Source organism: Tachypleus tridentatus, chromosome 9, assembly GCF_004210375.1.
Source record: "Tachypleus tridentatus isolate NWPU-2018 chromosome 9, ASM421037v1, whole genome shotgun sequence".
NCBI classification, from domain to species: Eukaryota; Metazoa; Arthropoda; class Merostomata; order Xiphosura; family Limulidae; genus Tachypleus; species Tachypleus tridentatus.
In genome coordinates this window covers 82457281-82474863 of record NC_134833.1, presented here as the reverse complement: position 1 = coordinate 82474863, position 17583 = coordinate 82457281, and the positions used below count along the sequence as shown (strand labels likewise).

The window sequence follows — 17583 nt, the reverse complement described above, 5'->3', positions numbered from 1 at the left end:
GAATAATTGTTTTGTCTCATGTGGTGGGAGAAAAAGATGTATCAGAAGAAATGCCTGTATTTGAAACTGAAGGACGTGGATCTTGAGGTTTGTTGGAAGGTATGGGAGGAACAGAGATGGGTGTGGAAGTCGATTCATCAACCTTTTTAACCACGGAGGTCAAAAGGCTTTTCATTTGTTTTGAAAACGATTCTCTTGGAGGCACAGAGAGATCTGTCTGCACTCCCACTGTAGTTGTGGAATGAAGTGCAGCAGCATATGTCCGAGATGGAGTTGTGGACAGCAATTTCCGAGCCTCAGGATAACTAACGTTATGTGTTGTTTTCAAACGCTGCATCTCTTTTTCCTCCAACCATTTTGGGCAAGAATGAAAGTAAGAGGGGTGAGAACCATTGCAGTTTACGCAATGTGGGTTCATGTCACAGTCATAGGCATCGTGGTCCTTGCCTTCACAACGAGCACGTCAGGGAACCACGACAAGTTGTCTTTGAGTGGCCGAATCTCTGACATTGGAAACATCCAAGAGGGTTTGGTATGTATGGCCGAACCCTGCAAATGAGATGACCTGCCTTGATGGTGGCAGGTGCACGTGGTGAAGCAAATGTTAAAACGAGGGTATTTGTTGGCAGTGTAACTCCATCTTTGCGAGTGGAGATGCGCCTTACTGCAGAAACTCCTTGAGTGGAGAGACCAGCGAGAATCTCTGACTCGGGAACGTTCTTCAAATCCCTTTCAAAAATAACTCCTCGTGAAGAATTCAAGGTAGCATGGGTGGTATATCCCCAATTGCCTTTGAATTCAAGAGGAGTTCACTGTGTTGGGATGTGGATGTTTCAACCAATATGTCACCAGATCAAAGTTTCTTTACTGACTTTGGAGAGCCAGCAAGTCCCTCTAGTCCCTTTTGAATAAAAAAAAAGGGGACATTTGCCCTAAGGGTTTTTCCGAAAGAGAATGTAATATAAGAAAATGAGGTACGTGTGTTACTGATGTTGAAGATTGCTGTTCTGAGTATTTAAGACATGGTCGCTTACCCATTGACTGTTTTTTTACAATTTTATTTAAATTTTTTGGAGGATCCATAGGACAAAGAAAAATTTTCGGTACCCACTGACCCCACCCACCATGGAGCCCTACAAGGGGACGCACTACAAAGTCATGCAAGGACAATGCAGCAATGCCAGGGTTTCGTGAGCACTATACCCAAACACCAGCATCAGGCACAATGTCCACAACACCCATTGAGAACTTCCAACACTGGTACTTGGTTGACTCTAGCCCAAGTGGACCAGCCGATTGACCCAGGGGCCACCCAAAGGCAGCCTCTACAGGAATTGAGGCCAAAGTGGTGTGTTAGGTTGGACCCTCAACCACCAGGATCCTCTCCTCCCCTTCATGGGTCGCCACGCACGGCAAACATGTGGGTGGATGTTTAGATCCCAGAGAAGGTAACCAGATAGAACAGAACCTTCCTTGGGAGGTCCCCTCACCACGTAAAGGAATCCACACCGAGGGGTTCCTTGATAATACTTGTAACAAATGGCCTATATAAAATTGTTCAAAACACTGCTATGTTTATTGCATTCAGCCACTCTGAAGAGCTTTGAATGGAGATAACCACATTGTAAACAATGGATATGGCTAAGATAGTCTGGTTAGAAAACTGTTATTGAAAATCTGTAAGGGGCCAAATAAAGAATGTAACATTTAAAAATGAAATAGGTCTAACATTAATGTATTATGAAAAATATAACAATGTTTTGCCAACTTGAAAACGGTTTTCCCCTTATAAGAACTGTTTGAGTAAAAATGTTCATTTGGTTGAAGCCAAGAATTCTTTGTTTCTTCACTAACCATTACATCTGCTTATAAAATATATTTCTACATCTTGAAATAATAAAAAAATGTTGTTAACTGGACTTAACATATTTGAAGCTTATGTTCACTTTTTTTCATTCGTTGTATGCTGATTTTATGTGGTAAAGGTGGTCCAACCATTCCCTGTTTAATCACAATTTTCATTAAGGTAATGCACACACAGATTATTTAAGTACACGAAACTCTTGGCTTTATGAAAAATAAAAAACAATTAGTTATTTCACAATGGATGTAATTTTATAAATTCTGAAGGAGACTATGATGTGGACAATTAATTACTGTAGCTACAAATTAATATTCATAACGCATGTGTACTTTCTCGTATAAATTTATGTCCACACATGAAAATAGGCTAAGTTATTGCTCAAAATATTGCCAGTATTTCCAAATACACCAGATTTATAAGCATTAAACTAAAGAGCTTACTTGTGTTTAAAATTGTGAAATTATTTCACAAATTATTTTCTGTTCAGATACAAACCTATAACCTTCAGAACAAAATGTAAAGATCAAATGAGTTACACTAGGATGACTGACTATATCTGTGAGAGCTATTTATCTGTACTGTATTTTAATAAGTAGAAGACTCGGAGAATAACAAATTTACTGTTTCAAAGAGAAAGTTCATAAACAAATAGTTATTTGTAAAAGTTCCTTTAAAAATATACAGATTATAATTTCTTCATACACCTTGACAAATTGTTCCAGCAGCCTACAGACTGAACAAATCACTAAAATATTTCATTCTGTTTAACTCTTAAAATGTTTCTTAATTAGAAATTAGTTTTACTTTCAAGGCTTCTGGAACATCTCTACGAACGCTGACTTCTGACCCTCATACCCTATCACATCATTAAAGACAAGTTTGTGTTAACCACTGGATATCAATAAACATTTATTAAACTGCCACAAAAATAAAAGATGATTCATAAAAGAGTAGCTACATTTTAATATTTAATATTCTCCTCATCCTTACAAAAAATGTTGATATAAAACAGTTGCAAATATACAAAGTTTTGTAAAAATATAAATATTAAGCAATAAGGCCACTTACAACAGAACAAAAAAACAAAAAATACTACTCAAACTTTGTATAGTTAGGGGAATAAAAATGCTACTGCTTATGTACATTTTGAAAAATAACATTTGTTCATACTATGGTTAGTTACACATTTCACATAATGAAAGAAAAAATAAACCCCTTAAAAAAATTTACCAACACCTATATTTAGAGAACTACTACTGAAAACTTCGTGACTTTTGTGCTGCTATAAATTCTGGATAATCTATAAATCCGTCTTTATTTCTGTCATCTATATTTAAGATAGGGTCGATCATCTGTGAAAGTTCCTGGTCAGTGAAGATTTTAGTTGTTCCTTGTGGTGGAGCATTTTGTCCCAAGTGTTTGCTCTCTTCAACTGTAAGAAATTGGTTTATTTGTATTCAAGGCATCAATTTTGAGAGAGAATAAAAATGATTTTAAAATAAAAAGTAATTTAACAACCTAATTGTTACAAAATGCCATAAACATATTTGATGATGTTAGGGCTTTGACAAAGAAGGGTATTCTACAAATCATTCAAAGTTCAAGAAGTAATATAGAATATTAAGGTATTTACAAGTTCCAATAAATTATTCAGTAGCAATCCATTATAAATACACGTGGAAAAATAGTTTATAATAACTATTATAACATTCACTATTGTCATAGTGTAATATGAAAATAAGGTTCTACTAATCCAACAGTTTGAAGTTTCTCTTATCAGCTTACATTTGAATGTGACATATCCTACTGGGAAAAAAAAAGTCAATGCCTATTTTCAGTTGGGAAGATATTTCATGAACTACTAAAGTTATGCAAAATTTTACATGAGAAACTGGTCTAGTGAATTTTCTCATATTTAAAGTGTCAACCATAACATGGAACACTTATGTACAATTGACTCAGTCTTAGAGTTAGAAGAGTAAGTCTTTTTTTTTTTTTTTTACAAGAGATATTTGTCATCAGTCTTTCACAACATACTTCAACAATTTAGAAAGTATTAAAAAAAAAGATTATACAGAGCCATTCAATAAATGGAGCTTAAAAAAACAAAAAAAGGTTTTCTGATAATTCAAAAAGTACACTAAATAGCTACAAGAACTGTTTGAAAATGGAAAAAGATAAAATTTAACTTAAAAATGACACAGAAAAGTTACCCAAGTACATCTAAAACATTATGCTGACAGTTAATTTAAAAAAAATAAACAGATCTCTTGAACTGTAACCACCATGTTGTGAAAATCATTGAGCTAGAAAGTGTTAACACTTCTGCATTTGCAGTCATAAAAGTTAATAACTCAGAAATCAAGCTATAACTGAAACAGTCATTTGTAAATATAGGGAAGATTCAGAGAATGTACCCAGAAGCCCAGTGGTCCTTCAGTATGGAAAGATCTTTACCAGTGACAATGAAATAGGTAACCGTAACCATAAAACCCTATTTTTAAAAACTAGCAAGTGCTAGCAAGAAAAGTAGGTAAACACAACTTTGGTGTTGATAATCCATGGAATGGATACAATCTGGATCAGACTGAGAAAATACGTGGAATTTTAGGTAAGTATACACTAAGGCAATACTAGTTGCCTAGTGGAATCCAAATGTAGGAACATGATAAGGAAGAAATTAGTAAATAAATACCCTCACCTCTTACAGGTACATGACCAACTGAAGAATGGCCATTGGATGAAGTCTGTTTGTTACTGGTGATAAGATAGCCAGGTGCAAATAGTTTAATGTGAGAAAACTGACTGTGAGATATTCAATATGCTAAGCTCGGAGAAAAGAGAAGGTTAACAGAAATTGGGAGGAGAAAAAGTGAAGGATGAAGAGAGACCTTAATTTCAGAATGTGTTCCATGTATGAAAATACAGTAAGGAAAACCACAAGGAAGAAAAAAGTGTCAAAACACTCAGTGGCCCAAACAAAACAAGTGTGTCCATCCAAATCAAACTAATCACCGACTGGACAAAAAAAGGAGAGATTATGGAAAAAAAGGAGTGACTGCCAATCCTAGACATGGAATACAAGGAAAGACTGGCCAGGGTGAAGGAAAAGGGAAGTGCAGCAATGAGAAAGTGGGAGGAAACAAAGACAAAGATATGTGGGCAACAGGAAGTAGGAACAGGACTAATGTGTATACGAAGAGCAGAAACATCTTCTACAGATTTGATAGGGACCTTGATAAACCAATAAGTGGCAGGTTATGAAACTCACTCAAATGTAACAGACCCAGGATATAACTGAACATTATCTACTATATGTATATGTTAGAGTTAGAAAAGAAGATCAAACATGAAATATTATGAGTACATGTCACAGAGTAAGTAACAACAACCAAACATTAACTAGCATAACATGGTATGGAGGAAACAATTATGTCTAAGCCCTGTCATAAAATAGTACATGAAAAAGTAATGAACCAAATCCATATACTACAGGCTATGTGGATATGTTAAAGAGCAATGAACTCAGACAAAACACTATTTACAAAGTATATATGTGCTAAAATATAACAAAATATCATCAATGTGTGACATATCATGGGTTAAACATTTATATCTAAACCACATCTTCTAATAGTATATAAATGAGTAAATAACCAGACCTAAACATTAATCTTTATGTGGACATGTTTACAGAGTAATAAACCAGGACTATATATTATCTAGTGTGTACCTATGAAGAATTAATGAACAAAATATTATCATCCATGTGTGGCTTCTCAAGGACTAAACATTATCTCTCATGTGTACATATTAAGGACTAAAGAACTATGACTAAACATTAATTCCCCTGTACACATGGGAAGAATTAAAGTATTATGACAAAGATTAATTAAATGTATATGATAAAGAGTAATGAATGATGTCTACACATCATCATCAAAGCATTGCAAGTTAAGAAAGAATAAACAACATTAAGATATTATTTCCTTTGTTTAGATAAATCTTTTTAGTGCTGTGCACTCTTTTAAACTTTGTGCATTTCATGTTTGAGATACATTCAAAACATAATTAAATAATGTTAATATCAATGTATTTAAAATAAAATTAACATTATTATGTACATTATAATTCAATGTCTTACATTTTTTAAGTTTTAATTACTTAATTCCAAAATAAACTTTTTACAAATTCTTAAAATTTCAGATTTGTTGTCATATTATGTACAAGATTCACAGATTTTAAATTTTTGTCTCTATTGAATAATAGGACATGTAACAATGTACAGGAATGTCTAGACTGAATTCTACTTCTACAGCTCTATTTACCCATCCAAATTTCAAGTTTGTTTGGGTCAATTCTAAATAATACAAGAAATATATATTATTATATATTACCTAACAGTAACAAGATTTCTGGCTATTTGAAATCATAATACGTAATATAATAAATAGGAGACTCATCCAGGATAAATTATAATACATATTAAATTGGGGGCTCATGTCTGAGATCTAAATTAGAATTAAAATTTTAATTTAATTTGTATTTATCAGTGCCAACAAGATCTGATCATGTCTGATTATAAAGGTTTTCTTGAATCACCCTCCCTTGAACAACTAGAAAGTTACAACAAAAGTGAATTGGTTGAACTTACCAAGATCTTAGAATTAGAGATTAAAAAAATCAATGAGAAAAATTTAACTAACAGATTATATTGTTGAAATATTACTCTATGATGATTTGTTGTCTGAGAAAGCATTAGAGGAATACTCTAGTGCAGGGGTGGGCAACTTATTTTTCACAATAGCCACAACTGTGGCTAATGAAAACAACACTGGCCACACTATTCAAAAAAAAAAAATTGAAAAACGTTAGTGTAATCAAAATAATTGCATTTCAACTAACCTTCAATGTGAAAATTGATGGGGTTTTCATCAACAAGTTTCGTGAAATTTGGCTTAATACCTATGCTCAATGAGCATCTCAGCTCTGCCTCTAAATTTATGTAAGTAAGCCAAGATCTGTATCTAGATCTGAGAAAATTTAATGTAGAAAATGTTGACTCATACACCCATGTGCATCCAAACGTGGAACATAATTTTAAAATTGCTATATTTAAATTTGGAAGACTCTCATTTATCAGAATAGTGAGCCACATCTCTCTGATAGAACATTTTTGTTCACCTTTTATGTGTTCTACACTTTGCAAGGTAAGCATCTCATCTCCAAATCCACACTTATCCAAAAACAAAAAAGATGCAATTTCCTTACTGAAATTTCCTAAGTCAAATTGAAATAAATCATGCAAAAATTCAAATATCAATTTCAAATTTTTAAATTCGGAGAAACGCGATTCAAATTGTTGAAATAGAGTACATCTTTGGCATCAGAGAAATCATGGTCCTCATTATTTTCTAGAAAACTATTCAACTTTGCAAAATGTGTCAAATCATTCTTTTGTAATTGTTCCACAAGGAGGTTTAGATTTAATTGAAATTTGTGAATAGACTGTGATTGCTCATTTATTATTTTACCTCTTCTCTGAAGCTTCGTATTCAAATTATTCGAGTAAGTCATCATGTCGCAAAGAAAGTGCAAATCACACTGCAATGACAGTTTTAATTTCAGGGAAAGTTTCAATTTTACCTTTTTCAACAAGATACTCTTTTATTTGAGGAAATAAGGAAGTAAATTGTTCTAAGACCTTTCGTCTACTTAACCATTTACATTTGCAAAATCAGTAAGATCATCAAAACTACAGTCACTACTTTCCTTCAAAGACTCAACAAACTGTTGATGGATGAGAGAGCTTACACTTCTAATATAATTCACAATTTTTACAACCAATGTCCATTAAATTTTTCAATTCAATCACTTTCAGACATGTGAGCATATAAATTTTCCTAATGCAAAATGCAATGGAAAGATGGCAGCATGAACTTTAGATTATTTTCAAAAGAGAAACAAAATCCTAATTTTGTCCCAGTCATGGTGAGAGCATCGTCTGTTCTGACAGAAACTAGTTTTTTAAAATCCAGATTGAATTTTTTGACCTTTCAAAAAAATTTTCAAAGATATTTTTTCCACATGTCGATCTCGTAATCAACAAATGCCAAGCATTTCTCCCCTCACTTGAAGATATGAAGCTATATATCGAACCAACTATCAACTGTGCAGTGTCACTAACATTTGTTGACTCATCTAGTGTTAAAGAAAAATAGTCTTTTAGTTGTTCAAACAACTGATTTTCTGTCTTTCACTAACTATCATTCTATAGACAATTGTTCTTCACCTTAATTGCAAATTATTTACCTTTCGAAAAATATATTTTTGAATAATTCTCCAACAGAGTTTTGATGACCACAATCAATATTTCTTTTACTTGTTCAGCATCAGAAAATAATTTCTTTTTTTCGAGCTAAAATCCAAGTTACTTCATTGCAAGCTAACAATACTAGTTCTACCAATGATAAAAAATTTTTCAAGCCTCCTTTTCGTTTGTGAAGTTGTGCTTTCAGACAGCTAATTTCATTCATATGATTTTTGCTATCAACTGAAAATTTTACATTAAATCTGTTGTGAAATTGTTAAAGTGTTGGTTAAGGTTGTATACTTTATTATTTCTAAAAACATTGTTACACAAAAGATACACTGGCTTATTATTTACTTCAATCAGTACAAATTTCAACTCCCAACTTTCATTAAATTGTTGTTTCATGTTTTTCCAGTCACACACCATTCTCTTTTCGGCAGTAATACCAGAATCAATTAAACTGTCTTTATTTTCTGAGTCTTCACTATCATCTGAATCCTCTAGATTTTGAATTATCCATTTATCCATATTATGGAATTAAAAACAAAATATACTCAAACACTTGAAAGTTGCACAATAAAATATGTTTGCAAGTGCATGCAAAACAATGCACACTGAATACCAAACATCTAAACCAGACTGACGTTACAAGATGGGCAGAGTCTGTAGCAATAATGAAGTGAGGAACATTAGCGACGACATGAGGCAGTGTAGTTGCTGATTACCAAATTTGCAATAAAAATTTAAATGATTCCTAAACTCAAACTGGCCACAATTGTGCTATCCACTGGTCACATGTAGCTAGTGGCCATGGAGTTGCCCACCCCTGCTCTAATGTCTCCCCTTACCAATCAGAGTCGAGTGATAAAAATAAATTAGAAATCCAATTAAAACTCAAACAAATCAAGCTTGAACAAGCCTGAATCAAAGACCATATTCAAGCAAAAAGATAAAGTAAACGTGTCGAGGCTGAACAAGCCCATATTGAGGCCAAAAAGACTCAACTTCAATAGACCAAGGCAAAATGACAACTTTAAAATCAATTGATATATTAAAGTACAATCATTTCATGAAAATGAAGTTGATAAATATTTCCAACAAGTTGCCCAAACCATGGAATAGTCCACCAAAAAATGGTCATTAGTGCTTTGACTGGTAAAGCCCAAAAAGCTAATATTGCTTTATTTCTCTTTAGATTTTATCAGTTAAAAAGAGGTTAAGTATTTATATAAATATTAAGCTAGAAATCATTTTTTTAAATAAATTATTGCTTTTTAAACACTGAACTAATACATGTAGTAAGGAAGACAGTGTGAACCACTACTGTGTCAAACATTTTATAGGTAATTTTACATGATGAAGCACAAATTCTAAGGAAAACCAAGTGTATTTTATGTTACTAAATTTAACTTTGTTTTAAATAGTTACCAAAATGTAATTAAAGAAATTGTACTTACCATGCCAATGAATAAGTGATTTAATAAGTTCACATCCATCTAATTTATTATTATCATCATTGTCATGTAACTTGAAGTAGTGAAACTGGAGCTCTTCCTCTGACATCTGGCTGACATCTGGTTGGTTGACAACACCTTCTAAATGCTCTTTGATATGCCTATTAATAAAAAGAATTAAGACAATATGAAGATCCACTCATAAGGTAAAAGCAACTTATAAGCCCATTCAAACATTCCAGCATGTTTTCCACATTACATTTAATATTTGGTTCATTTGATTTTGATAGAAAATGAAATAATTTTACTTTATTTCTATTACTTCAAATCTTTTTTTTTTTTTTTGCTTTTTCAATGTGCTGAAATATAATACATAAAAAAATATAGAAAACAAAAATAGACATAAATGGCTAATGATTATCTTCAGTTTATTTCTCATACTATACATTTTACTAAAAAAACGAAAGATAAGACTGGAAACTATTAACAAGAATATACTGTAAAACATCATTAAAAAAAGAACAGGGAACAATATCAAAATCATTACATTAGGTTACATGTAGCTGAAAATTAATATGTATACATGTAAGGTTCTTATTGGCACATTCATTTATACAACTGTTGCTATAGTGATGCAAAATAACCTCTTTGGAAATATATTTTGACACAATAACAGAAACCTGTAATTCTTTGGAGTTATTAAATCATGGAAGAGAAAAAAAATCTTCCTCTTAACTACTTGCATCAAAACAAAAGTTTATAATACTAAAATAAAATCACACAATATAGAATAATGCTATTTATTCACACCCAACAAGTTGCATGCAATTTGCATAGAACCTTACTGTATACGGATAATAACAAAGACTGCAACTTTGAGCTCATTTAATTTAATTATTGTACCATATAATTTTAAATTGACTATTGATGTAAACATACTGCACTTCTTTTATTAACTAATTGAAAGTTAGAATACTTTTAGTTTTATAAACTAGATAGGTGTGAACACGATTTCAATGAAGATATAAAAAGAAAGGGCATAAAACAAGTAATCCAAACTGATCTTACACTTGTATCATAGTCACAAAGTGTAAACTAACCGACAAGTCAAAAAAAGACAAATTTAAATTCCATTTACAGTTCTGACCAACATGGTAATGAAACCTTCATAAATAAAAATAAAAACAAGCTTAACATTTTGTAGATTTTCTAAATGAACTTTCATTACTACAAAATACAACATATGTATTAGTTTGTTCAATTTTTTAATTGGAAGATTTGGAACATTTTTGTGCAATCAAACCAAACTAACAGCATATTTATATAATACAGAATCATAAAAACTAAAGTTTCATCACTGATACAAGATTTTATCTAGTCTTAGAATGGGTCCTTTTACCAAACACTCTACCACTAAAAAATACCATTAAACCCAAAACTATAGGGTAACAGGTGCTACTAACTTTGTAAGTTTTCCAATTTCTCTTCTTAACATAATTTAAACACTACACTGTTTGTTTTATGTATCAAAATTGTATATTATTAAAATATTTCAATTAAAAAATTATTTCCTGTTGTTTACTATACTTTTTCAGTGAGGTTAGACAAAAACAGAAATGTATTTACACACATCTAAGTTTGTTACCGTATTTTCCGCCTAATAAGCCGAATTTCTGGCCCTAAAATTTGGACCCGATTTTTGGGGGTCGGCTTATTGGCCGATCACTCCTTTCGGAAATTTCTTCTTCTTAGGAAATGTTTTTCTTTTGAAAATTACCATAGGCGGTAATTTTGTCCCATCAGCAAAGCACGTTAAGACTACAGTGAAACGTTGTTTCTGGAATTTCATTGGTTACCTAATTACAGTGAGTGGAGCCAATAACGAATGACATATTGATTCCATCTCTGTCTCAATACGACACGTTCTGCTTTACTACAGAACGCCAATGATCACACACAACATGCATGCTGACGCTGAAACGAGACTAAGAAATCATTTTGAAGAAACTTGTCACTTCTTTAAAATGGCTTCGGCTTATTGGGCAGTAATAAGCAAAAACCCTCATTTTCAGAGCTGAAAATTGGCCTCGGCTTATTCGGCGATTCGGCTTATTAACCGGAAAATACGGTATTCCATTTTGATTCAAATATTCTTAACAGTGTTATGCAAGTGAGGAATCTTGATTATCTGGTTGATCACTCTCTTAAGCCACCCATAAAGTAAATATGATTTTAGGTTATATCTACAGAAATAATGAACACAAGTCTAAAGAGATTATCATCTTATTGCATTGGTCACTGATTAGGCTTCATTTGGAGTATTGTGTTTACCATAAGATTTCTAACCTCAAAAAGGGCACTGAACTGATGGAAAGGTATCACAGAAGGGTTATTAGGGTGATACCTGTGACAGATAGTGTCATATAATAACAGATTAGATATCTGTGAAACTGTTTTCCCTGAAAACAGAAGAGCTAAAGAGTATCTGATTTATATATCCAAGATTATTATGGAAATTGGCATCAAGAAACTTGTTTTTCATATTTTAAAGTTAGAATGATAAGACTATTGAACACAAGGTTGGGTAATAATCACCTTCAGCTGAAACTGTTTTACTTCTTTAACAAGATGGTTGGTCTTCAGAATAGGTTGCCTCCAGATGCAGCAAATTCAATAAATTTAAGGAACAGTTTGGTAAATATTTAAATGATCAGGGTTAAATTTGAGTGTTTTATGTGCATGTACATGAATTGGAAGGAACAGCCTTGATGGACAAACAGGCCCCTTGTCATCAAAATAGGTTATTTAAAACTATTACTTTCACATTATTGCCAAATATAACATTAGTATAAGAAAAATGATGGGAGACCAAATTTCCAAAACTTTTATTTAATCTGATGGAATATTCTGCTGCAGTCTTTTGTTATTTTCAATAAACATCTTTAATTAAAATATGAAACTGAAACCTACTCTCTATCTTGAATGTGAGCTTTATCACGAATAAGATTAGGTTGTGGAACTCCCTGCTGCTGACCCATACCAGGCTGGGGAGCAAAACCTTGCTGAGGTTGACCAAAATGTTGATGTTGCTGCATCTGTGCCTGTTGTTGTTGAGGGACTTGGGCTGCTTGCATGTAAGCTTGTTGCCCACCAAGGTGACAAAAGGCTCCAGGTAATAACAGAGCAGTTATACATAAAAGCATGCAACTCATTGTCATATCCTGAAAAATTATGAAGAAAACATTTTTTGGTGCAAATGTTTCCATTTTAAGCTAATACTTTATACATAACTTTGTTCTAATACTTAGCATATCTTATTTAAACAACATTTATTTTAGCAATTCTTTTTAAAATGAGACATACTTTTCCCCATAATTATTAAATTCCATAATTTATTAAAATACCTATAATGTATCAACTTTTATTTACATAATACCTATAACTGATCTATTACATATTAATTTTTAAAGTTTTAACTGGTCCACACAGTAAGTCAACAAATTTGTCTCACTAAATATTACAAATATATCATGAGAAACAAATAAAAACAGATTATGGATAGTATGCAGTAGTTTTATTTGTTCCTTGTTACCAAATATAAATTGAAAATAGCATATTTAATTACTTGTATAACATACTAAAGTACATGAGATATGTATTTTCAAGGAATGCCCATGTGTTGTCTCAACATGTTAAGTAGCACATAATTGTAATATTCACATTTTATTTTAATGGGTGTTAAAACATTAAAGTACTTATTTGTATTACATGTATCATTTGCCAAACTTGTTTAAGAATGTGTGAGGCATTATTGTATGGACAGCAAGAATCAGCTGATTTTAAACAATCTGTTACAATGCAAAGTACTCAGAATTCAAGTGCTTCACATTGTGACAGATTGTTTAAAATTAGATCAAAGTCTATGTGTTACATAAAAAAAGTATTGGGCATGAAGATCGAGTAAAGCACTCTTCTTTACTTTGGTGCTTCGGACTTCACAACAGTATGTGCCATCAAGTATAACACTAACAGTGTATCTGTTAGTGTTAATTAATGTTAATAACATTAACACTAACAGAATAACATTAACAGATGCAGAGTGACTTACATTTTAATATTTGATAACTTGTAAAATGAGCATGAATTTAAAAATATATAATACTAATACTAAGATTTGTAATAGTAATTTGTTAACTTGAGGCCGAAAACAGGTTTCTAACCATCTCGGTATTTAACAAAAGTTACTCATCACATCGACTGTAAATCAATATTTACTATAATTTAGTAAGTAATATTCCAGTTACACAATATATCTCATATTCATACATTACAGGACAATTTATTCAAAATATAATAAACATCAATACAAAATAAATACCGATGTGAAGAATATAACTCCAAAACAATAACTCCCTGATATATTCTTCTTACCACAACGTTAGTACACGTGAACTTTCTTCTTCACAAACTGACGTGTTGAAAACAACTACGTTGCCCTCTATATTAAAACGAATTGAGAATATTTCTTCAAACTTTAGCATTTATGTGGAGTTTATTCTTCATTAAATATGATGTAGTTAATGTGTTTTCTAGGTGGATTATTAAGATTTGCCAGACCAATAAATTTATTTATACCAAATAATTTAATTCGGTTAAGACAAGTGTAGTGAAGATTAAATGGGAAGACTAACTAAAGAGAGTTCGACAATTAAGAACATTAATAAGCTGCTAAGAAAATTATAAAGACTGCAAAGAGTCAATCATGAAAATCCTCTTGAAAGACTGAAGCACTGCAGAAAACTGGCAGTATAGTGACAAAATTTACACATACTTACAAGCCCTTAGGAAGGATGAAATATCATAAGTTACTGAAAACTGGGGATTTGGTGAGAAGCGAAATAGCTAAGACACTTAAGAAGCACACGCCAAACAGTTTTAGATGTTGTATTACTTGAGCACAATAAAGGATAATAATAATCATTAGACCAATCTCGTATAATGTATATTTCAAACCTCAAGTTCCGAGACGAATAAAAATAAATATAATATCAATATGTCTATCAAGGATACAAAATTGATGTAACAGGAGTAAAGATAAAGGTCCTCAAGAAAAAGAAAACCATCGAGAAAAATAGATGAAATGAAAATGTTTAATTAATCAATCTTTTGCAGACGTCTAAGAAGCTTATGGTTTGAGAAGATATAAACGGTTAATCGGAGATAATCAGTCTTGGAAAGTCTATCGGTGCCTTCATTATCTGAAATTCCTGTATGTTCTGACAGCCAGGGTGGGGCTTATTATATAGTTGCGATATACAGTCATATAATATATTTTCTACTTGCTTCGGTGATAGAAAAATTTTCAAACTTTTACGATTACTTAATTTCCGTGCTGTAATGGCGGCAAACTGTAATTTAAATAGTTGTAAAGATTACCTTATTCTAATTATCTTGTTTATTTTATCTCTACAGTAAGTTATGTTTTTTGTCTTATAGGACATTACAGTTATATATATGTATATCATGTGATTTAAAAGTATTGGCACTATAATATTATTTGCTGTTTAATCATGACTTTAACTGAATGTAACAGCCAATAAATATTGTGAGATGATGATACTGTCTACTTCTAGTTTACTAGTTGAATTCTTTCTTTAGCTATCTTCAACTAGGATATTTTCAAGATTATACTAATTTCAGGAAATCGTGTTTTAGTTCTTCAGAAATTAATGCTGAGGAGGAAACAACTGTAGAGCTAAACACAGCTTGGTAGAAATGATTATAATTTTGTCTGTGCAGGTATTCAACATGTGTTTTCCATTTATTTGAAGTTATGATGATTTTACTCACCTATGTCCAGACTCATTATTCTAAGTTTAAGAAAATTCAGTCAGGTTATCTGTTACATGATATTTTCCTTATTTATTGATCGAATCTACTTTTATTTATATGTTTCCTTTTCTTATACTTGTTCGGAGATTAGTTGTACCTCAAAATAATACCCCACAGATAAGTAGGTGAAAATGGATGATAATAAAGGCTTATTGGGCAAATTAAATGAATCATAAAGCCTAGAGAATACTTTTAAAGTTAGAAAATATATATAACTATGACAGTGGCTATACATTTCATTTGTAATTCACTGCAAAACGAGAAGAATGGTGTATGCAAAGCGAACAAATTATAAAGTGAATTAGCCATCTGTGTATAGACAAAAAGCGTCTAAGAGACTAGGCAAAACTTTAAAAGATCTGGAAATAAGACATTTATCATGTGATAGAGTAGTAAGGGAATAATTAAGGTTCACATTACTGAGCAACCAATACGGATAAAAGTGATAACTTATTGAGAAATCTACAATAATTCCAGCAGAGAAAAGAAAATCTATACATTAGAGCGAAACTAAAAGAAGACTGAAGCGACAGGGGTAAAAATGAGAGTATTTCTGATCTTGACAATAGGACGCAAAGAAGTAGTAATCTAAATTTAAAAGCCTACATGAAGAGAAAATTAGGCTCATAAGAGTATCATTAGAACCACAAAGTCACCATACTTATACTTGAAGCAGTGTGCTCAGTACTATTACGTTTGGTAAAGAGGATAGTACATGCAGATCAATAACGAAAGTCCACGTAATCTAATCAAGAATGATTTAAACCACGATAAAGAAAAAGAAGAACGAAAGGTAGATATATTTGTTTTCCAGCTTGAACAAGAAAGAGCTTGAAACAGATTTAGTCTTTTACGTGGTCTCCAAATCCAACAACTGTCAAAAGCAATCCTTGAGAAGCGATATATAAATACTCCTTCCATGACGAAATGGAAAAGAGTAAAACAGCTAAGTTCTAACTTGAACTGTCGATTAGAGACTACCAGGTACTTGCATTTCAGAGAATAAAAATAAAATTTATTAAATATGAATTAGCATATATGGCTTCATACGTCCTGGGAGCTATATTAATAAATCATAGTTTATCTTGGAAAAAATAAAGTATATTAACGAATATACATTCAAAATTTATAGTTTAATAAAGTACTCAGACCAATGTAATAAAATATCGAAGCTTTATCTTCCTAAAAATTCAAATAATTTACTCCTTTAAGAAAATTAAAATACTTTAAATATATTAGTTGCAGCAATTTGTTATTCACTATATACTGATTTAATTTTATCTTTCTGTTATTTAAACATTTCTTCCAACTTATTTCGGTATGAAAGCATAAGATGGAGAAGTATGATGTGTAGATCAGTAGTTTTGTGATACTAAATAAGACTGATGTAATAATTTTATTACATCTTCTCTGTTTTCTCTGTATGGGTTATAATTTATCAATAAAGAGAGGACATTAATCGAGTGTGCTGCTGCCAACCAGAACTTTCGTCAATATCAAAACTCGTCAGGATAAATGGTTTTACAACACACAAAACTTTAGTTTTTCATGATACATAAGCTCCGTAATGTTTAATGTTTATTCTGCGAAACGTTATTCTGCAGATCGGTAGTTTACGTAGTGTTATGTCACAATAAAATGAAGAGTAAGCCTAACCGACCTTATGAATTTTAGTGATGGTACTGAGCGTAAGTTCTTGTCAGCACCTGCGTGTGGCTGAAATGCTACTATATTATTAGTTACAGAAGTTAGAAATTAACAACATGTTATTACATATCTCTGTGATATATTCCAGTACATTAAATTACTGCAGAACAAGAGAAGAGTCCATAAAATGGTTCGACGGATACGAAGTAATAGAGTATTGGTGCGTTACTCTATAAACTCCGACTTAGCTCGTCGTAAATAGAGTCGAAACACGAAAATACACGACTACAGTCTTTAAACCAAAACAAAAAACAGAGACAAACGGCTGAAAGGGCGAGCATGTTTGGTGTGACGGGGATTTGAACCTGCGATCCTCGGATAACGAGTTGAGTGCCTTAACCCTCTGGCCATGC

At 32.0% G+C, this 17583-nt stretch overlaps 1 protein-coding gene across 2 annotated transcripts; it reads right to left on the bottom strand.

Moving 5' to 3' along the window:
- Positions 1 to 2760: 2760 nt before the first annotated feature.
- Positions 2761 to 14178, bottom strand: LOC143225624 (lymphotoxin beta receptor inhibitor-like). Of its 2 annotated transcripts, none has more exons than XM_076455391.1 (4): positions 14063 to 14178; positions 12602 to 12852; positions 9635 to 9792; positions 2761 to 3296 (listed from the first exon to the last, which is right to left on the bottom strand). In XM_076455391.1, exons 2-4 carry the CDS (start codon positions 12847 to 12849, stop codon positions 3118 to 3120), a joined length of 585 nt encoding a protein of 194 aa, XP_076311506.1. In that variant the 5' UTR covers positions 12850 to 12852; positions 14063 to 14178; the 3' UTR covers positions 2761 to 3117. The 2 variants fall into 2 exon arrangements, with proteins under 2 accessions (XP_076311506.1, XP_076311505.1); XM_076455390.1 differs by having other exon boundaries at positions 14010 to 14151.
- Between the last annotated feature and the right edge of the window lie 3405 nt (positions 14179 to 17583).

Coding starts and splice junctions, on each gene's coding strand:
- LOC143225624 (XM_076455391.1), bottom strand. CDS start 12,849: ATGACAATGAGTTGCATGCTTTTATGTATAACTGCTCTGTTATTACCT. Junction 9,793..12,601: donor GCTCACATTCAAGATAGAGA/GTAGGTTTCAGT, acceptor TTTTATTAATAG/GCATATCAAAGAGCATTTAG. Junction 3,297..9,634: donor ATCACTTATTCATTGGCATG/GTAAGTACAATT, acceptor AATTTCTTACAG/TTGAAGAGAGCAAACACTTG.